The 21908-nt window shown below is 41.9% G+C and overlaps 1 protein-coding gene across 1 annotated transcript in view; it reads left to right on the forward strand.

The window, feature by feature from the left end:
• Nucleotides 1-20983, forward strand: part of LOC100030283 (solute carrier family 22 member 6-B-like) — a 24853-nt gene extending 3870 nt beyond the window's left edge. The window contains exons 2-10 of the mRNA XM_001379794.4: nucleotides 91-194; nucleotides 4210-4364; nucleotides 5013-5181; nucleotides 7346-7469; nucleotides 9345-9460; nucleotides 9754-9968; nucleotides 10839-10947; nucleotides 13304-13501; nucleotides 20648-20983. Coding sequence (XP_001379831.4) covers nucleotides 139-194; nucleotides 4210-4364; nucleotides 5013-5181; nucleotides 7346-7469; nucleotides 9345-9460; nucleotides 9754-9968; nucleotides 10839-10947; nucleotides 13304-13501; nucleotides 20648-20750 — 1245 coding nt within the window. The 5' untranslated portion in view covers nucleotides 91-138 and the 3' untranslated portion in view covers nucleotides 20751-20983. The remainder of the gene's footprint in view (nucleotides 1-90; nucleotides 195-4209; nucleotides 4365-5012; nucleotides 5182-7345; nucleotides 7470-9344; nucleotides 9461-9753; nucleotides 9969-10838; nucleotides 10948-13303; nucleotides 13502-20647) is intronic.
• Nucleotides 20984-21908: the final 925 nt, after the last annotated feature.

Below are 21908 nucleotides of genomic sequence, written 5' to 3' on the forward strand. Positions count from 1 at the left end.
TATTCAAGATGTTCAGACTCTCCACATGGGATTCCATTCTCACTCTTTTTCCTCTTTTCTTTCTCCCACTTTCTGGCCATTCTTCCCCAGTGGGACCTGGTTTGTGGACAGAAGGCACTGCAATCAATTCCTCAGACAATGTACTTAGCAGGACAGCTGTTAGGAAGCCTAGTTTTTGGGATGCTCTCTGACAGGTAAGTCTACAGCACTCAGGTGGAGGTAGGTCTTCGATAGATATACAAAGGTACTTGAAATGCCATGGTACAAATGTGTATAAGCTTCTAAATTTAGGATGTTCCAATCAAAGATAATGGACTTCTCTACTAGCAGTAATGCAATGATCCAGGACATTCCAGAGGAACTTATGAGAAAGAATGCTATCCACATTCAGAGAAAGAACTGTGGGAGCGGAAACACAGAAGAAAAACATATCACATGGGTCGATGGGGATATAATTGGGGATTTGGACTTTAAATGATCACTCTAATGTGAATATCAACAATATGGAAAAAGGTCTTGATCAATGACACAAGTAAAATCCAGTGGAATTGCATGTTGGCTACAGGGTGGTGGTGGAGGAGGGGACGGAAAGAACATGAAACATGCAACCATGGAAAAATATTCTAAATGAATTAATAAATAAAAATGTTCAAAATTGGGATGTTCCAAGCCAAACTTATGAACACGACCAAAGCTGACAGAAATCTTTAAGTCTTCTTTCTGCCCCTTCTCTAGGAAACCTCAGGGTATTCCCTAAATGCTCATGGGTCCTTTTAGGGATCACTCTGACTCTGTTTCCTTCTCAATTTATGTGTGTGGGAACTCAGCATCGTGCCCATCAGTTGTTAGAATGGCTGAGCAAGTTGAGGTGTACGGTTGTGGGGGAAGACTGTGCGGTAAGAAATGGGGAGCAGCATGGTTCCAGAAAAATGGGTGCAAAGCGAAGTGAGCAGAGCCAGGATTACAGCAAAATTATCCAGACCACAGACTTATAGGTCATCCTGAAATCCATTCCACAAGTAATAAATGAAGTTAATTCTTTTTCAAGGATACTTGAGCTCAGACTCATTTGAGTAAACAACATTGTCATTCCTTGGGAAGTTGTTCAAGTGCTCTAACAGGTGCCAATAGCCTTCAAAGCATGAACCCCCCCCCCCCCCCCCCCCCCCCCCGTCCCCTTTGTTAATAAGCATTAGTTCCAAAGCAGAGGAGTGCTAAGGGCTAGGCAATGGGGGTTAAGTGCCTAGGACACAGTGCTAGGAAGGATCTGAGGCCAGATTTGAATACAGGATCTCCCATGTCCACTCTATCCTCTCTATCCACTGAGCTAACTAGTTGTTCCCCTGAAAACATTGTTAAAACTTCTATAGGAATTCCTTGAGAGCATTTCATGGTCCAATGAGAAGAGCCGTGGATTTAGAGATGTGGGTTCAGATTTCATTTCTTGTCACTTTCTACCAGTCTGATGTGGAGAAATTGAATAGAATTTGTATGCTGTAAGTTTGGGAGAAAACATCTGCTCCCCCCAAAAAGTAATTAGAGTTTAAGGAAAGGGAGCTACAGAATAGTGTAGTGTAAATAGAAAGATTCCTGATCTATATTTTATTCAAAAACAGAATGAAGAAGCTGGGATGTGAGAGATGTTATGAAGGGGGTTTCCCCTACATTGGAGACTTCTTGTCCCATCTAGATAGCTGATAGAATGAACAAAAGACCTCCAGTCTTCACCAAGGATGGTCTGATGGGATTCATTACAAAGAAATATCTGTGCCAAAGCAAGTCTGATCTTTGCCAACTTCTGAGACCACATTAACGAGTTACAAACCCAAAGTTAAGACACTCTCAGCCCCCAACCCAATCCCCTAGGCATTCTAGTGTCCAAATGAGGAAAGGGAAGGCTTCTTTGGTGCTCTGTAATGTTGTGCCCACTTTACTCTAATGGGGACGTGAGAATATAAAAACATATCTAAGAGAATCCCGAAGGACTCCTGATCATCGAAAATACTATCCGCCTTGAAAGAAAGAACTGATGGAGTCTGAATAGAGATTGAAACATTATTTGAAACATTTTTTTCACTTTTTAAAGTTTTTGAATTTTGGGAGAAATCTTTATTTTCTTTCACAACATGATTGATGTAGAAATCTGTATTTTATGGCTGCATCCTACATCAAATTGCTTGCCTTCTCAATGGGAGGGAAGAGTGGGTAGGTAGGGAGGGACAGAATCTGAAATCCAGCGTTTAACAAACAAATGTTGGGGGGCAACTGGGTGGCTCAGTGGATTTAGAGCCAGGACTAAAGATGGGAGGTCCTGGGTTCAAATCTGGCCTCAGACACTTTCCAGCTGTGTGACCCTGGGCAAGTCACTTGACCCCCATTGCCTAGCCCTTACCACTCTTCTGCCTTAGAGCCAAAAAGGGTTTATTAAGAAAATGTTGAACTTCTTCATACTGTGGTAGAGATATGAGAGAGAGAAATTTTTGCAGGACTGGAGATCTGGCTCTGGGATGCAAAACCCAGGATTCCAGTGGAATGTCCCCTGGTTGTTGGCAGGTGGAGCTGGGGGAGGAGGCTTTTGTGTCTCTGTGTCAGGGACTGAAGTCACTTTTTCCCTGCAGGCTTTGGCTGACCACACTGTGAGAGGAGAAACTTGGCTTTTGGACTTTGTCTTTCTGGCTCTGGGCAGTTGGAGCTGGGGGAGGGGGCTTTTGTGTCTCTGTGTCTGGGACTGGAAGTTATACTTTTCCCTAGAGGCTTTTGGCTGGCCATACTAAGAAGAGAAACTGGGCTTTTGAACTTAGTCTCTGGCTTTCTGGTCCTGAACAGTTGGAGTTGATCAGGGGGATTTTTGATCTCTGGGTCTCTGACTGGGGGACATACAATTGCTCTCTGGAGATTGAAGTTGGCTGAGAGACTTTTGTGAAGCTGACTTGGCTTTTGGACTCTGGTGGGGCTGACTTGGTTACTTGAAGTTCTCTGACTTTGGACAGTTGAAATTGACAAGAAGGGGAAATCTAACTGAAGAAGAAGAAAGATCTTGAAAAGCCATTGCCCTCCATCTCCCTATCTCAGAGTCACAGTTTGTGACTGGACTATTTTCTCAATTGTACCTCACTTAGACTAGGGACTTCCTCATCCCCTTTACCTCAGTTTCCCATCCTGTTATGCCAATAAACCCCTTACCTGAAAAAGAAACTTGGAATATTTGATAATTCACTCAGGGGGGAGGGAAAATTGGGAGGAGAAGGGTGGCAGGAGGAAGAGGGTTGGAGGAGGGAGTGAAGGAGGAAGGAGATCAGGAAATAGATCAGCCATAGTGGGGATCAATAGGCAGATCCCCCAGAGCAGTCCCTTGTGTATCAGCATCCCTGTGTGTGGCATCCCCCAGCAGCATTTCTCTGTCGTCCATTACAAATAAGCAGCCTCAGCTTCCCTCAGCAGTTTAGGTCCCTGTAGCAGCCTCTCCAGCCACAGCCATTGTGAAGAAACTGGTTCCCCTCACTTTACCTTCACTATCTCAACAGTAATAAGTTTCACTCAGCTTACATCTTTATTACAATACGGAAATGAAAAAAATGAAATACCTCAAAAACAAAAAATAAAAGTTGAACAAATTTTAAGCTATAAAAATACATTTGGGTTTACTTTGTGAGTTGTTTGCCTTAGCTGCTGGCAATTGAGTTGACTTAAATAGAAATGAACTAAAGCCAAGGATCATATCAAAACATTGATATGGTAAAATCTTCACTCCTGAATTCATATTGTCTCACCTCCATTGACACACAGCTTACAGAGAAAGCACTGATTGGCAACAAATGGTAACAAGAGCTTTGCATATTCATTTTTCCTAAAGCATTTGCATTTTGACAGGGGCCAGTGGACTGAATCTCAGATGGCTGCTGTTTAGAGCTCAGCAGTGGAGCAGTACCTTTTGGGATAAGGGTTGTGGTGGAGAGCTTAGAGGAACTGACCAGCTGTGTCTCCAGAGCAGCTCCTGTGAGGTGTTCTGGGCTCCTGATGGGTGGTGATTAGGGACAGTGAAGAGGCATCCTCAGTATTGAGGTTTTCTCTACCAGAGAGGAATGGCTTTATGCAAATGGGTAAGTCAGAGCACATGTGCCAGACAATTGCTAGAGAGGAGAGAATGACATGGAGGCAGGCAAGTACCAACATTTTGTATGTGATACTATTGTGTTACTTTGTGCTTAGGTTTGGAAGGAGGAAGATACTGATGTGTACCTCTCTGATGATCATCATTACCAGTACCTGTGTGGCCTTTGTGCCCACCTTCACTGCTTTTGTCATCCTTCGATTCTTCATTGGTTCTGTATTAATGGGTGCCAACATGGCCAAAAACTGCCTGAGTAAGTACGGTGGAGGAAGGGAAATCCTTGTGGTTACACTCTGGGGAGGAATACAGAAAGATGGAGATGTTCTGTGCCAAGCAGGGGGTGGGCAAGTTAGGAAAAGTGCATTTGAAATGTAATAGAGGCATCACACGAGTAAACATCTTAACAGTGGACAGATGTCTTTATAGTGAATAGAGTTGTCCTTGAGGGCAGGAGGGGTGGGGCCACATCCTTCCTCTTACACTTAATAGTATTGTGATCCTGGGCAGGTCCTAGAACCTTGAAGTGGTCTGGGCAACTCTCTAGAACTGTAGGAAGGAGAGAAGGAACCAACCTGCATTGACAGAGGGAGTTTTCCCAGCTTGGTATTGGGTAAACCAAGGAAATCACAGGTTCACTCCCTCTCATTCTCAATCTTCTCCCTTTGCCTCTGCCTCTCTGTTTCCCCTTCCCTTTCAGCCTTTCTCTCCCATAGCTTTCTTCTTCTTTCTATCCCTCTCATCCCCCCTCATCTTTTTCTCCCATTCTTTCTCCCTTCTCTAATCCCTAACCAGTTCTTTCCCTCTCACTCTTTCCTCTCTGATCCCAAGTTCTTTCAATCCTGCTATTCCACTCTCTCTGCATTACAGGAAGCCTAATTGTTCATCTTCTTTTCCCCTTAAGCTTTAGAGTGGATGCCTATTGAGAGAAGGGTCCTGGCTCATGCTTGTAACACATATGCCTACAGTTTGGGGACGGTTCTCCTGTCTGCATGGGCCTATCTGATTCGAGAATGGCGCTGGCTCCAGTTTTCCACTTCAGTCGCATATGGAATCACTTTTCTTTTCTCCATGTATGTAGACAGGACAACAAACACATCGTTTAATCAGTCGGTCCTGTAGCATTTATTAAGCACCTATTTTATGGCAGCTGTCAGGGGATATCGACAAATATTTGGAGGACCCAAAGGGTTGAGGAGAATGAGACATGGTGAGAAGGGTGACATAAACACACTTGGGTGTCCAGAGGACCAATGAAGCTGGTAGTAGTCAGGGGTGAGATTCGTTGATCACAGCAATATTTTATAGAGAAAGTAACATAGGCTAAGGGATTCGGTCAGCTTCTCACATACACAATGAATGTAGATAATTTAGCATTCTTTTACAATAGACTTAATTTACCTCATCGCATCTATACAGAGTTTTCTATAGGCTGATAAATCAATATGTCATTATATAATCATTTAACCCAGATCCTCATAGAATGCCTGAATCAGTAGTTCCTTGGAAGAACATGCAGTTTCTACAAAGTACATCAGAGAAGGTTTAGAAACCTTAGGTAAAGGGGGCAGCTGGGTGGCTCACTGGATTGAGAGCCAGGCCTAGAGATGGGAGGTCCTGGGTTCAAATCTAGACTCAGGCACTTCTTAGCTGTGACTCCGGGCAAATCACTTGACTGCTATTGCCTAGCCCTTATCGCTCTTCTGCCTTGGAACCAATTCAAAGTATTGATAAGGTGAGGGTTAAAAGAAAAGAAACCCTAATTAAAGTCATGGGGCTGCACGTCTGCCTCTCGCTAGACTATGGGTTGATTTTATTGGAGTCTCTACTCCCTACTGGGGGCTAATCTTCTCCACGGCTTTGCCAGTCCCTACAGTCAGCCACTGGGCTCAATACTACCAAAGACTCAAATTGGTCAGAGTAAGAGTAAGTGCCTGGGGAATGTGGCCTGGAGGAAGGCTGCTTTGCAAAGGTGCTCCAAAGGCCTCCACAATTCTTCTGCTCTTCCCTCCTTCTACTATTCAGGTAAGTTTGTTGGCATCAGGCACCAAGAGGACGAGTCATGCCTCTGGGGCTACGAGAACCCCACCGAAGCTTTTCCTCCAATCTAACTGGATGTCGTCGTAGCTAAGAATAGAGAAATGCTGTTTACTCTGCTCAAGGTCTGCCCAGAAGACTCCCTCCCAGCACCATCACTTATTGATTCTCCTGAATTGCATTTAGTAATAATAGTCGGCATTTATGTCACCTTAGAAGGCTTTCAAAGGGAGTTTTCTACATTCTGTCTCTTGGTTCTCACAACAATCCTGTGAGGCAGATGCTTTTATGATCCCCATTTTGCAGAGTAGGAAACTGGACCTGAGTGGAGCTGGGAAAGCTGATGTAGATGCGGGTATCCTCAGGGCATGCTGCTTCCCACCTGCAGAGGGCTATAGGGAGTCACGGGGTAGTAATCTGGGAGACCCGAAGACCTTGCAGGGCCTACAGCCCAGGATAATCCTTGCAGTCTGACCCTGAGCAACCTCTGTTTTCCTCTAAGCTCAAGGCAGCCACCACCTTGCATGCGACATCTTTTAGGTGCTGCCACCTCTTCATGGCTCCTTTCTCACCCATTACCAAGGACCTTATGCTTCTTTTGCATCTCGTATGTATGTATGTATACACACATACACAAGTCACTTCCCAGCTTCCTCGGAGCTGGGACGATTCGCAATTTTGTCTCTCATTCCGGTGGACAGCACAGACACCACGAGCATGTAGTGTGTCTTTTAAAATGCTGATTGATTGACTGATTGATTGATTGATGGGAATATCTTGGGTGATAAAAGCTAACTTTCCAGTTCCTTTTGTGGGCCCAAAGTTACTTCTAGTCTTGATGGGACCATATGGGCACACGAGCTTTAGTGCCGTTCAGCCCTTTACAAGAAGGCCACGATGGGGAATGTTAGTAGATCCATCCATGCCCAAAGGAAGCTCATCCCAGGAATGGAGGTCCTGAGAAGCAAGCAGGAAGGGAATTCCTCCTCTGGACTATCTTTCTGATTCTGGGACTTACCTAGTGTGGGATCATGTGCTGTTGGCGAGGGAAGTGGTCTGGAAGTAATCCCAGTAACCTCCCCATACTGGGTTTAGCTCTGCAATAGACCTCGTGGTAATTATCATGGCACCAGGGAGAAGAGGACCTTGTTACTGTGGGTCCCATCCTCAGAGATTTCCTTTCTCTCCTTGTTCTATCAGGGCCCTCCCAGAATCTGCCCGTTGGCTCATCACTCACAACAAACTCCACATGGCTGTGAAGAGCCTTCAGAAGGTGGCATGGATAAATGGCCAGCAGGAAGAAGGGAGGAAGCTCACTCCAGAAGTATGGCTAAGGGAAATCCTCCCTACATGCACAAGAATATATAGTGTCAGAGGGCATTATTTTTTATTTTATAAAAACCCTCACCTTCCGTCTTGGAGTCAATACTGGGTATTGGTTCCAAGGCAGAAGAGTGGTAAGGGCTAGGCAAGGGGGGTCAAGGGACTTGCCCAGGGTCACACAGCTGGGAAGTGTTTGAGGTCAGATTTGAACCTACGACCTCCTATCTCTGGGCCTGGCTCTCAATGTACTGAGCTACCCAAGTGCCCCTCAAAGGGCTTATTAATTTGGCATGGGATAGGAGTAAAATACACAGCTCCCCGTGAAGGAAAGTTAAAGATGAACCTAGAATGGATACCAGCTGGGAAGAGCAGAGATGTAGAGGGTCAGGAACCTGGAATGAATTTCTTTCTATAGTTAATAGCATTCACAGCTAAGTCAGATTTTGCTGGAGAAAAAAGTTTTTCTTCTGAGAAAGCAAATATATGAGGACATCTAGAGAGAGCTGGTAGGTGATGCAGTGGATGGAGGACTGGACTTGGATTCAGAAGACTAATGTGCGTGAGTTTAAAAGAAGCCTCAAGCACTTACTAGCTATGGGACCCTGGCTAAGTCAGTGAACTCCGCTTGCCTCAGTTCCTTATCTGTAAATGAGCTGGAGATGGAAATGGCAAAGCACCTCAGCATCTCTGCCAAGAAAACTGAACGTTTTCCACTTTCCACGTTTGCTGAGTTGAGTTCCTAGAGCAAGAGCAGCTGCATTTCCCCTTCAGCTCTATCATGGTCTCTATGAGAGATTGGCTTTGACGGGGCTCACAGGAGGAGGTGGCTCTTCTTCCTGTCAAGACGAATCCCTGTGTATAAGTGATTCCATCAGCAGTGTGTTAATGCCCCGGTTTGTTATCACCCCCTGCACTGGCAGCTTTTTGCAAATGGAAAAGCCATATTCCCATGTCAGTGGGCATTTATTCAGTATCAGTTATGTGCCAATCACTGTGCCAGGTACTGAGAATAGGGAGATCAAAAATAAATAGTCCCATATCTGGAGGAATGTCTATTTCCTGATCAGAGCTAATAAGAATACAGATAAGGAAATTCAAAAAAGAGGAAGGGCAGGGGGCGTAATAACTGGAGCTGTTAGGAAAAACCTCATCAAGAGTTGGCATGTGAGATGAACCTTGGAAACTAAGGTTTGGATGAGCTAAATTCTTCAGAGAATTTGCTGGTTGGATTCTGTTGGAAGGGGGAACATAATATAAGGACTGATGTCCTTAAGAATAGTTCTGAAAGTGGGGAAAATGATGCTCAAAGGGAAGATGGTTTCTCTCTCTCTCTCTTTCTCTCTCTCTCTCTCTCTCTCTCTCTCTCTCTCTCTCTCTCTCTCTCTCTCTCTCCCTCGTTTCCTCCCTCCCTCCCCTCTTGTCAGTGACAGCTTGGTGGTATTGACTTTGGAATCAGAGGTCTTAATTTGAAGTCTCTCCTGGAATACTCACTACTTCTATCACATGTAACAAAGGTTTTAAGTGCCACGTGTCTCTGCTTTTACCTATGCAAAAGATGATTGGGATAGATGGCCTCCATGACCACTTCCAGGCCTAGACTCATATCCCTATTCCATGGCACAAAGGAACAGAGTCAATGGTATTAGGGGAGTGTCAGATGAGCTCTGGTGCTAGTGACAGCCGGGGCTAAATGGAATCTCCCCGATGGTTCTTTGTATTTTCCATTTAGATGGTCACCATGGTTCCTTCTCATGGCAATATCACCAACCCTAATGCTAGTATAGGACAAAGAGCCTCCTCGTTCCCCTTTCCCTGAGATGTTTGACCTCAAATATTTAAGCCAGGTTTTCCTGCTTCTGTTTTCCTTCCTGAACAGGATGTAAAATCCCATATTGAGGAGGACTTTGCAACTGTGAAGTCAACCTCTCATCTTGGACACCTTTTCCAGACTCCAGGGATGTGCAAGATCACATTGTGTGTCATATCCACATGGTGAGTGAACTTCGTTTTTAGCCAGTTGATGTGACCGAGACCATCTAACAAATTCATCGAGAGTAAATCAGACTCACTCTGCAGCTTAGGTCCCGATCATGCTCTCATCCTGAATTGAGGAGCACCCGAGAGGTTGGGGCTCGGAAATAGGATTTAGCTGGAATGCTGGGATTATTATTGGAATCAGATTCTGAAGAAGAACATTTCCTTTTCAAGGCAAAAGAAGCACTTCATTGGACAGAAATAAAAAAGTGGAAATATTGCTACTGTATAATAAGTGGTTCTACTTCCAGGTTTACTTGTGGATTTACCTTTTATGGACTGGCTTTCAACTTGGAGAGCTATGACTTCAGTCTTTATGTGGTTCAGGTGCTATTTGGACTCATAGATATCCCAGCTAGGCTACTAGCATTCATTAGCATTTCTTATCTGGGACACCGCTTCACCTTAATGTTGTGGGCAGTTTTCTCTGGATCCACGATCATCATTGGCATATTTGTGCCTCAAGGTAAGACATTTTTCAGTAAATATACTCCAGTGTTTAGGAAGTATCTAAAATGAACAAATGATGTCTTTGTGTTAGACTCTTGGGCATCAAAGATAAAGGAAGAGGGAATGAACCCATTTTCAAAGCGAGTTCTAAAATTGGGCTAGGCTTGATTGTGGGCTGTGCAAGCAAACAGTGCCATAGGCAGGTAATCGGGTTACTCTGCTGAAAGAAATAGTGGAAATGAAGAACAAGTGAGAAAACCCACCTGAGCTGATAGAGAGACAAGTAAGATGAACAGGAATGCAACGTTGCTTACTTCATGGCTGCATTTGCTGAATTGATTCCATCCCTTTTGTTTGTTTGTTTGATTTTAGTTAAAAGAAATCGTTCTCTGGATACAGGCGACAAGAGGGTTCTGTTTGGCAAGACTCTCTTGTCTAAACTAACGATATCAGTAAAGGAAGTGGATCTTCACTTGACATGGCTCAATGCTGATGCGTTATTGCATGTTATAGGCTCCCTCCAACCTTGCTTCTCTCTGTTCTGTGATGCTGAAGAGGAAGATGTCGAAATTTATTCAGCACACAAGTAGAGGCTTGGCCTGCAACCCCTTGGAAGAAGGCCCAGAAGCGAGTGGTTTCTTTAATTGAGAGTTCAGTGACCACTGAGGGAGGGCTACATTGGAAACTCAGCTTCCTAACCAAAGCAGGACCTAAACTACAAAAAGCTCGAAAATAAGTGCATTGAGATGAGCCACAAGAACTTGTCATTGCTCGAAAGATGTCCTGTTCTGATTGCAAATAAATGAGATTCCAAATGAATATGAGAATGTCAGAAATCACAGATGAGGTTGGGTAACCAGGTGATTTTCCCATTGTGTGTCCTCAGATCTGGCTGTTCTTAGGATGACACTTGCTGTGCTTGGAAAAGGAAGCATGGTAGCTGTCCTTTCATGTCTTTTCCTCTACATAGTGGAACTCTTTCCAACTGAAATCAGGTATGAATTTTTGAAAAATGGGACCAGATCCTTAATTGTCCATGGCGGTAAAATGTTCCTAGCAAGGATTCAGGCAGATATCGGTGTTTTGGGCCACTGGATTGAAAACACAGCTCCCATATATTCCATTCAACTCAGCTGAACGATGACTTATTAAGTGTCTAGTCTGAGACATCGTGTGTGGTATAGGGGACAGAAAGGCAAAAATGAAAACCATCCTGTTCTCAGGGAGTTTCCATTCTATTAATCTTCTTTCAAAGCATAGTTGTATAATGGCGACATCAAGTTATTGAAGAATCCCATGTGGTTCTAAGAGTCAACTAGTTTACTTAATTTGACTAAGGAAGAACAACAGCAGAAAAAGCCTCATGAATCAGTCTGAAGTAAGAGAATCCCTAGCATTCTGTCAGCAAAAAATGTTTTTATTTTGGTTTGAGGCATGCTCCTCAGTAGTTGTTTCTTTGTTCAGATGTTAGTTATGTTAGTTACTGATCTGATCTTCTCCACTACAAAGTGGAAGTAAGTATTCCATGGAGAAATGTAAAGGAGTACAACAAAGAAAATGTGTTTTGGATATTCTAGTGTGGGGGGTGACATGTACTGGGATGAGGAAAGGTAGAGGAATGAAAGCAGACAGGCAGAAGGAAAAATCAAGGTCAGTAACCATAGAGAATACTTTTTAGCTACTCTGTCCAAGGTGATGACTTTTCATTCTCTTTGCTAGTAGTACCATTTAGTGCAGCATTGGCAAATCTTTTAGAGACTGTGTGCCCAAACTGCACCTTCAGGCTGCCTGTGAGCCCCCCACCCCCACCCCATTTCCTCAGTCAGCAGAGGGAGGAACTGCTTGTATTGGGCTGCTGGGTTGTTGGGTGGGGCATGTGAAATGTCCTCAGGGACTGTGGAGAAAGGAAATAGAATAGCTCCCTCCAGCATGCTTGGTTACATCTTTGCCAATAGGAATCTAGTGTTTCACAATGTTTTCATAGCTCAGTATTGACTGGAAGGAATTCCTCTCAGCTTTATTAACTCAGTTAACTGTGCAGTCTTGTTCTTTTAAATCTCTTGCTGAGAATTCCATTATTCCACTTTTTTTATACTCCTCTGTACATTTTGCCCTTTTCTCTTCATTGAGATTAATGCTTCTGTGTCCCATCTCCTGACCAAAAAGAAAAAGAACACATGATAGACATAATGAAGTTGTCCTCAGAATATATCAGAGGGCGATAGATAGCAAGGTACAGTGGGAAAAACACTGGCTCTGTGGTAAGGCCCCTGGCTCAGATCCTACCTGCCTCTAATGGTAACTACATTTCTAACATTGTTAGACATTTTCTGATATGTAGTTTTCTTCTTTGTATAATAAATTGGACATTGGACTAAGTGTTACAGTTTTTTAATTATATGTTTATGATTTTGTAATGTTTTGTTAAGAACTGAATAAAAATTCACCTGTGCTATATTAACGAACACAGGGATGAACATCTGTAGGTTCCCCAGAATTAGAAAACGTTTTCTAATGAGTGAGGCCAAAAGGGATTGGGGACTGTGAAAAATCACCAAACTCTCAAGGATATGGTGTAAGGGGCAATAATTATGGTTGGTCTGAATAGTTAAGCGTATGCTCACCAGGAATTTAATTTCTAAATTCCAATTAATTACTCAAGTCAGAATGACTTTTATGGTAGTTTTCATTTCCAAATAGAGAGAAAGAAAGGAAAAGAAGAGAGGGGGTAACTACTCTAGCCTGGTCCTGACCACAGACAATGGTGGCTTAAACTTGGCTTTGGACTGCCCAATGGGCAGTCAGTTGTTTCTGATTTATCACTTGCTAGCACATGTGGGTCATAGATTTCCTCCCCTTACCTAATCCTTGAGTGGGGGCGTATACACTCCTGGAGGCTAAAATCTAAAGAATAAGTAGGTTGAAGTTAATCCCATCTTCAAAATGGCTAGATTTCAATAATTTTTCAAACTTATAATGAGATTAATCCAGGTGGTCAAATAGCTCAGAAGGTTGCAGGACAAGTGGCAAGAGATTACCTCAAAGTTCCTCAAAGATATTGATAGAATAAGTGGCAGCCTATTATTTTGAGATTTGCCACGGCGACAAAATGAATTAATGACAAAGTCAGAAGAAGCAGCTTTTGGCTGTGGGATGAGCTATTTGCTCCCTCTCACCTCTCAGCTAGACAAGCACACTTAACAAGGTAAAGTTTGAGGTCTGTCCACTGAAGTTTCACCCTATTATGGGAAAGTTATTGAGCCAGGTGTCAAGGAGGCAGGGCAAAAGCAGAACAATTCATGCTCAAGTCACTTCTTTTCTAACATTTCTTCCCATTTTCTTCATTTACAGGCAGATGGGAATGAGTGTTGGTTTGTTTGCTGTAAGCACTGGCAGCATGTTTGGTTCCCTTGCCAGAATGATAGGCATCCCTCTTTTGGAGACCCTGTTGTTTGGATTAGTGCCTTTCCTTTCTGCCATTTCTGCCTCCTTCCTGATCGAGACCCATGGCCTCCCATTGCTAGAGACAATCGAGGAGACAGAGAACAGGTCAGTTTCTGACACTTCTCAGTAAATAAGATGGAAAGGGAAGTAGAGCCAAGGTGGTTGCTTATTAGCAGTGAAAGCTGAAAACACTGAGAATCCTCTGAAAACTATCTTAAAATAGTGCCTCTAAATGATAACAAGACAGAGTGAGGGGGCTCTGACTTGTGGAAAACCACTTGAAAGATAGGCAGAGAGTTGATTTTCACAGAGAAGTGTGGGTCAAACCACCCTAACTACCATGCCAGGTTATGAGCCTAGGTATGGGTTCCTGAATCCTGGGACCCTGACTAATCCCACATCAGACCACTCCACAGTGACCCCTTGAAGTTCCAGGCCCTGGCACCAGCCCACAGTGAGACCCAGTAGTGCTTGGCACTTTCAATACTGCAGTAAAGTCCCTAGACCCATGGCAAAATATCTCACAGTGCTGAGTCCTACAAGACATTAGCCAATGAGACAGAATCAACAGCTTTTAGAATTCCCAGTCCACAAACACATAAAGGCTGTGGAAATGAGCAAACAGCAAAAGAAACACCTAACCATACAAAATATGTATGGAGAGAAAGAGTAAGGCACAGATTCAGTTGAGGATAATGAGAGCAAAGCAGTCATGAACAAATTTTTAAAGAAAAATGAGCATTGGTCTCAGGCACTGGAAGAACTGAAAAAGGAATTAAGAAATCAAATAATAGAGATGGAAGAAAAATGGGAAAAAGAAATGAAAGTAATGCAAAAAAAAAACAGCTTAAAAAGCAAAATTGATGAAGAGGAAAAAGAGGAATGAAAATTCAGTAAAAAAGAATTTTCTAAAAATAGAATTGTCCTAATATAAAAAATAAGTTTAAAAAATCAAAGGAAGAAATTAGGACCCTGAAAAGTAGAATAGATCAAATGAAAAAGGAGGATCAAATGGTCGTGGAAGAAAATTAGTCTTTAAAAATTAGAAATGGGCAAATAGAAGCTCATGACTATGAAATATCAAGAAACAATGAAACAAAGTGAAAGGAATGAAAAATGAGAGAAAATACGTAGTATCTCATTGAAAATATAACTGATCTCAAAATAGATTCAGGAGAGATTATCTAAGAGTTATTGGACTACCTGAAAGTTATGATAAAAAAGCCAAGACATATTATGAGACATTATTAAAGAGACCTCCATGATATTCTTGAACAAGAGGGTAAAATAGAAATTGAAAGGATGCACAGATCACCTCCTGCAATAAATTCACAAATGACAATTCCCAGGAATGTTATAGCCAGGTTCAAGAGCTCTTAGGACAAGGAGAAAATGCTGGAAACACCCAGAAAGAAACAATTCAAATACCATGGATCCCCTGTAAGGATTACGTAATATCTGGCACCTATTCTACATGGAAGGATTGGAAGTCTCGGAATATGATGTTCTGGAATGGAGTTTACAATCAAATAAGATGGGGAGTGTGTTTCTGAGACTCTTCTTTTCTCTGGGCTCAGAATATATACCAGTGCTGGGAAATACTTTGCATAATATCAAATTATCTGTCCCAACACATTTTTGTGAGTTCAAATCTGCTCTCACACACTGAATTCTTAACACTGCTTGCGTCTGTTCTTCATCTTTAAAATGAGCTAGAGAAGGACATGAGAAACCACTCCAGTATATTTGCCAAGAAAACCGCAAATGGGGTCAAGATGAGTGAGTACAACAAATGTACAATAGGAAGTCTTAGATGGTGGGAATTCAAAGAAGGTAGAAAACCCATGTCATTCTTTAGATTCCTATGTAGTTGGGTTGTAGTATTGTTCCAGGAGGAATAATACATCTGGTATGAAGATTTCCTGAGTTTTTTGTAGAGATGTTCATCCATATTTGGAGTTCACCATTCACCCTACTCTTAGCTGTAGCTTCAAGAATCTTTGCCATGTTCATTGGGCATATTACCATGAAATCAATATTTGAGGGTAATCTATAGGCCTCAGCAACATTGATAAACTATGAGGATGTCTACACGTAGCATTTGATGACTTTTCCCAGTGGAATGGGCAGATGGCAACGATTTGTTCCAATGACCCACCTTAGACCTTGGTCAGACTTGAAAGACAGCAATGTCATCCAGTGCATCCCTGGCCAATGGCAGTTGTTTTAACTTTTGTGTTTACAATTGATTTCACTGACTACAGAAGAGAGAGGAAGATGATGACTTTGTGTCACTTTGGCTCACTTAAATTCAATTTACTGTCAAGTCAAAAAATCATTATGATATTTTGGAAACTCTCCAAAAACAAAGGCCAAATGTCAACCTCATCTTGTTGGGTGTAAGGATGGCACAAATCTTGGCAGATCACTGTGTTTTTATGGACAGGCACAGATGTGGCAGTTTGAGACAGCAAAGGATTGTGGGTAGAGAACTGTTAGCTGAGGAGAATTGTGGCCAGCCTCAGGACTTCTAGCCCTATACTGGAAGCTAACTGGTTCTGTTTCTGAGTGACTGAGGGACACCCGAAGCCACAAGAGGGAGAAGACCCAGACTTTTTTGCCTATCTTTGAAGCTGTTTTCATCAAGGAATCTTCTACTGCTTTCCTCCATCTGCCAGCAAGAACCACTGATTCAGAAGAAGTTTAGCTTGGACTCTCTCTCAAAACTGAGCCAGCCTTCTTACTTCTTTCTGGGCCTCTCCTTGCCATCCTTGAATTGACTTAGATTTAGAGATAATAATTATTATAGATAAGATACATTAGCATAGAAATAAAGAAACAGACCACTGTAAAAAGTGGCTGAGTCCTCTGGGGCTCTAACGTCAACCCCTTGATTTGGCTGCTGGGGGGTGTAGCTTGACAGGGCATCCTGCTCCCTTTCCCTTTTCAAATAAAATCTTTAGTTTAAGTCATATATGGGTTTTGGCCTGACTAATCCAGGAGAAGTGTTAGGTAATTGGAGACAGGATTCAAAGCTGAATCCTCTCCTGTCTGTGACACAACTAGACTAAGTCTGTCAAAATGTCCATAGAGGAAGGTGGACCCCAATCCTTGCTCCAAAACAGCTGACAGTGAAAACAGACATCTTTCCCTTCAGCTTGTGTCCACATTAGAGCTCAAGGGATTAATCTGTTAAAATATCCCTTGTGAAAGAGACTAAAAGTCTCTCTCCTATCCCTCTAGAAATTCCCTCAAACTCTTGGGATAGTTGACCCCAGGGAGGAGAAATCTTCCTATCTACTCTCCACCAACTGACTATACCCGAGCTCCATACTATCCCTCACCACTTGTTCCATCCAATTGTGTCACTGGTGATTAGATCTTTCCAGTGAGACAAACCCAGTCTACCCTTCTCCATGAAAAAGAAGGAACTCCTCCCCTTCTTGTTTACATGGGAAACATACAAGTATGAAAGTAACTAATAAAAAGAGGAGATTCTTGCACAGATTGATGGAAGAGTTTAGGTAGGACTACTGACAAGCACCTGGAAAGTGATAAATGATTCCATGGAGCAACCGTGGTTTTCTACCATCTACACAGATGAAAAAAAAAATTAGTGAGCTTTTACCAAAGTAATGAGTACATTATTTTCAAAGCAGGTTGCTCTTCCTCCCAGCTCCTGCAATATATTTGGCCAAGAAGAAGAGATAAAATTCTCCTTGCTTCCCTTGCCATTTCAAGATAAGCAAACATTGATGATCAATGAATCCCATTTGGAAAATATCAACCTACCATCAATCAATGCTCATTTCATCCTGTCTATATTTTTGTTGGTGTCATCTACTGTCCTTTGGATAGCCATGAAGATAGTCTAAGTAAGCTTCCTTTCTGAATGAGTTTCCTACGTCATTCACAGTCTCCTTTTCCACCTCCACATTGTCTTTCATCCATTGACTCTTCCACATGAACAATCCTTACACTCTCCATTTGTCCATTTCTATGACCTCTGTCTCCATTCAAGCTCAATTGACTTTAATGATGAACACAATCATAGCATTACTCAAAAATATTTCAAATACAGTATCTTGAATTCTGAAATTTTACTTTAATCCTATCTGTTCGAGCCTCTCATCTCCTATTTACTGTGTCCTTTCAAGTTGGTTTTCATCTCCATCAGTCCAATATGACTTCTCTCGTTCCAATCCCTCATCCTTCTTTACCTTTAATAGTCTTGACTCAGCAATCAATTCAATAGAATATCCTTCTGTCCATCTAAAATTACTTCTTTTATGTTCTTTCCTGGATCACTTGCCTCCCAGTTTTCTGATATTCATGCTATGTTAATTTTTTTGTGGTTGAGACTGAATATATTATTAATTAGGTGGTCACCAGGAATTTAATTTCTAAATCCCAAAATGAATTACTGACATAATGGAATTTTTGGTAGTTTATTTACAATATTTACAATAGGAGGAAGATATTTAGGAATGAAAGAGAAAAGAAAAACTCTGGCTTCTTCTTATATCAGTTAGAATTTCTAAGTGTCAGCCAGGGGAAGAGAGTCTCAAGAAGTTGGGCCTTTCCTGGAGGCTTCACAGCTCCAGAAAGGCAGGGTCACTAAGTCAGCTTTTCACTCACCAATGGTAACAGTTTAAAAGAAGTCTTGGTGTTGGTCTTCCAGTCACTCCTCTGTCTTTCTCTCCAAGCTTGGGTGACTGACTGTCCGAATGTCCATCTTCCCTTTAGCTCTGAGTGACTGATCCTTCACTCCAAGCTCGGGGTGACTGACTGACTGTTTTCAGTCTTTCTTTTCTCTATTTAAAGACCTTTTTCTCTTGTGTCACCTCCTCTAAATTTTCATGTCTACCAATCAAAGCAGAAGCTTTTCTACAGCACTGCCCATTCTTTAGTTCTTACCTTCTTTGATTAGATTTCATCTTTTTGGGTTACTTAAATCCTTTATTGTTAAGTTCACCTTTTGTAGATACTTAACACTTTTTTATAATTAAAATCTAAGAAGAGATTGTCGCTTACAATTCTAAGCTTCACTAAATGAAGAGCTAAGTACCTTCATTGTTACAATCAGGAGATTACAATTTTATCTTCACAATAAAGAAAGAGCTAAGTATCTTCATTGTTATAAACAGGAGATAGCTAAATCGAATGTTCACAATGTCCACCACCACCTTCATGTCTACTCCCCAGAATCAATCCTACAACTTGCCACCAAAAGTTACCATCCAGACTTTGAAGATCTCCAATAGGGGAATCAATCCACTGCAGCACACAAATTCCAATTTACCTTTTTTGAGCTTCAGGTGTTAGGAAGGTTTTCTGGAATTTGCCTCTTTGCAGCTTATGGTGGAGAAACACACTCCCCTTTTTCATGACTCCACACCTTGAGTCTCTAATAATGCACTTTTATTTACAGAACCAGCTAACTACATTGATGCCACTTGTCAACTAGAGACTTAGCCATGTATTTTAATATAAGGCAAAGCCATAATAAAACATCACAATCACCGATATAGATAAATAGAGGAATTTTTAAAGCATCATAATCCACACATGAACCTGAGTCCCATTCTCCCAACAGTTCTCTCTCATTCTGTGGGTGATCTTTGACATACACTTAGAAATAGCTGCAAGGAGATGACACATGAGAATAAAACCTGTGTCCTGTACGAAATCCCAAACTCTTCAATGTAATAACTTTTCACATCTTTCATTTGTCCTCAGCATTATCTCTCTCTCTCTGTCTCTCTCTCTGTCTCTCTCTCTGTCTCTGTCTCTGTCTCTGTCTCTGTCTCTGTCTCTGTCTCTGTCTCTCTCCCTCTGTCTCTCTCCCTCTCTCTCTCTCTCTCTCTCTCTCTCTCTCTCTCTCTCTCTCTCTCTCTCTCTCTCTCTCTCTCTCTGTCTCTCTGTCTCTCCCTCTCTCTCTCTCCCACTCTCTCTCTCTCTCTCTCTCTCTCTCTCTCTCTCTCTCTCTCTCTCTCTCTCTCTGTCTCTCTCTCTCTGTCTCTCTCTGTCTCTCTCTCTCTGGATGCAGCCTTTATGTTCACAAGATTCTTTCACTGCTATGCTCAGTTCATCCAAGCTGTGATTGACTAACTCTCCACCAGCTCTAATGTCTTAGCCTACTGGGTTGATTTATTCTGCCACTCATCTGATTCTCTTCTGTGGAGTTTTCCCTCTGCTCTCTTGCACATATTCCTCAAAACCAACTCTACAAACCATCACTTCCAGCTTTAAACCTTGAAGATATTGTGAGAAGGGAATTTGTATTTTTATTTAATTAATCAGGGATTTGGACTTCCCTCCCTTTGTTTTAAATTTAAATCAATTAGTGATCTTTTTAGCTAGAACCTTGAAGACCTTTTACCCTGGATTGCAAGTACAAACACACTCACAGAGACAGGAAATTGATCCCACAGGCACTGCACCCCTGGGTGTTGCCAGGCCAATTGAGGAATTATGATTGGTTCCTGGGAGGTGATGTGGGAGAGCTAGTGGGTGAAGAAAATTGCTTATGAATGGAGACCCAGCAGGAGGGGGAGACTGAAAGGACTGAGACTGAGATTCAGATATAGACTCTGGCTTGAGACAGACTCTGACATTGGTGACTTTATTGAAGACGGACTCTAGGTTGTTAGGTCATTCACTTCTCTACCTCCTTTCTGTTTCCCTCTGTTTACTATATCTCCATTTTAATTCAATTAAATTGTTAAAATTACTAACAGCCTCAAAGTTTAATTTTAAATTGGTGACCACTCTTTGAACTACTACATTATGTTTCTGAAATCTACCATTTCTCTTTCTGGGTTCAGAAGCTGGGCACTATCTAGAAATGATTCTCCTTTAACTCAAGAATAGTAAACATCTTACCTTCCATCTATGACCAGGCAAATTTATCTCTGTTCATTATCATAGGACAGTTCTAGAATTTGTTTCATTCCAGTACACATAGCATTCAAACTGAGCAACTTCTGTCCCACAATACTGAGTGTCTCCCTTTAGAAATCCACCCAGCAGTCTCTCTGAGGGTTAGTGGTTCACTCTGCTAAATAAAATGATTGGTTTGGCTCATCTAGATCTTCCCTAACACTCATCATCCTCAGTTTATCTATTATCATGGAAGAAAACCTTCCTTCCCCCAAAATTCTCAAGTCTTTTCTCCCGTGTAGGACAATCTTTGTTTCTGATGTCTGAGAACAGAGTTAGTTTGTTTCTGTCTTTTTTTTTTTTGAGCAGGATGAAGAGAGCACAGTCTCTGAAAGGAAATGCCAGTGAAGATGTAGAGGAGAGACCAGCTTTGCTTCTCCCAGAAATGACACAAGCTGAAGGCACAGTTTGATCCTCATACATACTTCTGAGAGAACCCAACATCTGGACGTGGATTCATTATTTTTTTCATTTTGAGAAGTGAAATTTACCCTTTCTGAATTAAGAGTGGATCCTCTGGCTGCTGAGAGGCTGGAAGGGGGTTAATTACTATAAATTCATTTTAATTCATTCCCTGAAATAAAATCATAAATATCATACTTCAAAATATTTCAAAATAAGACCAATTAAACAAATGAAGAGAAATAGTTCTTTTGTGTGAAGAAGTGTTGTCATTGGATAATTTTCTTGCTAACAAGGTAGGTAACTAAACAAGTTGATAAAGAGTCCTCCCATGGAAAAGTACATTGAGAGATATATGACTATCATTATGTATAGAGGAAAACTATGGCTTTCCCCTTGATTTTAACCGGCTGGCGTGAAAAGTCAGTCCTTTCCTACACTAAGAGGAGGAATTTGAAAGCAAAATAAATTGTATCTTGGACACATAAGTCATCTAGGGGATTACAGAAGCTTTGAGTTGAATCTAGTAAAAGATCTGGACCAGTGAATTATCCTTTTCACTTGGAAGTGTATGTCTTTAGTTAGTGGCTTTGGGTTCAAATTCAAGCAATGAGATCTCCTATTATTCTTTTAATTTCACTCCTTTGGGACTCATTTTCCCCATTAGTCAAATGAAGTTGGACTAGAAGGCTTCTAACCTTCCTTTCACAGTCTTTCTCTTCTGTTTAATCCCTGTGTTTTGTTATAATTAATTGTGGTTGGACTCTGGATATATTATTTAGGTGGTTGCCAGGGATTTAATTTCTAAATATCAAAATGAATTATTAAAGTAAAGGGAAATTATGGTAGTTTTATTTACAATTGAAGGAGGATAAGGATATGAGGATATGGTAAGGATAAGGATATGGATTATGATAAGGAATGAGAGGGAGAGCAAAAGAGAGATAGAGCTCTGGTTTCCTCTGATACCAGTTAGAAATTCTAAGCCCCAGCCAGGGGAAGAGAGTCTCAAGATGATGGGGCTTTCCTGGAAGCTTCACACCTCCCGAAAGGCATGGTCACTAAGTCAGCCTTTCACTCACTAATGGTGACCATCTAAATGAAAGCAGTCTGAGGTCTCCTGCATGAGTTCCTCCAGGGGTCCAGTTCCTCCAGTCCAACTCTGAGT

Source organism: Monodelphis domestica, chromosome 6, assembly GCF_027887165.1.
Source record: "Monodelphis domestica isolate mMonDom1 chromosome 6, mMonDom1.pri, whole genome shotgun sequence".
Lineage (NCBI taxonomy): Eukaryota > Metazoa > Chordata > Mammalia > Didelphimorphia > Didelphidae > Monodelphis > Monodelphis domestica.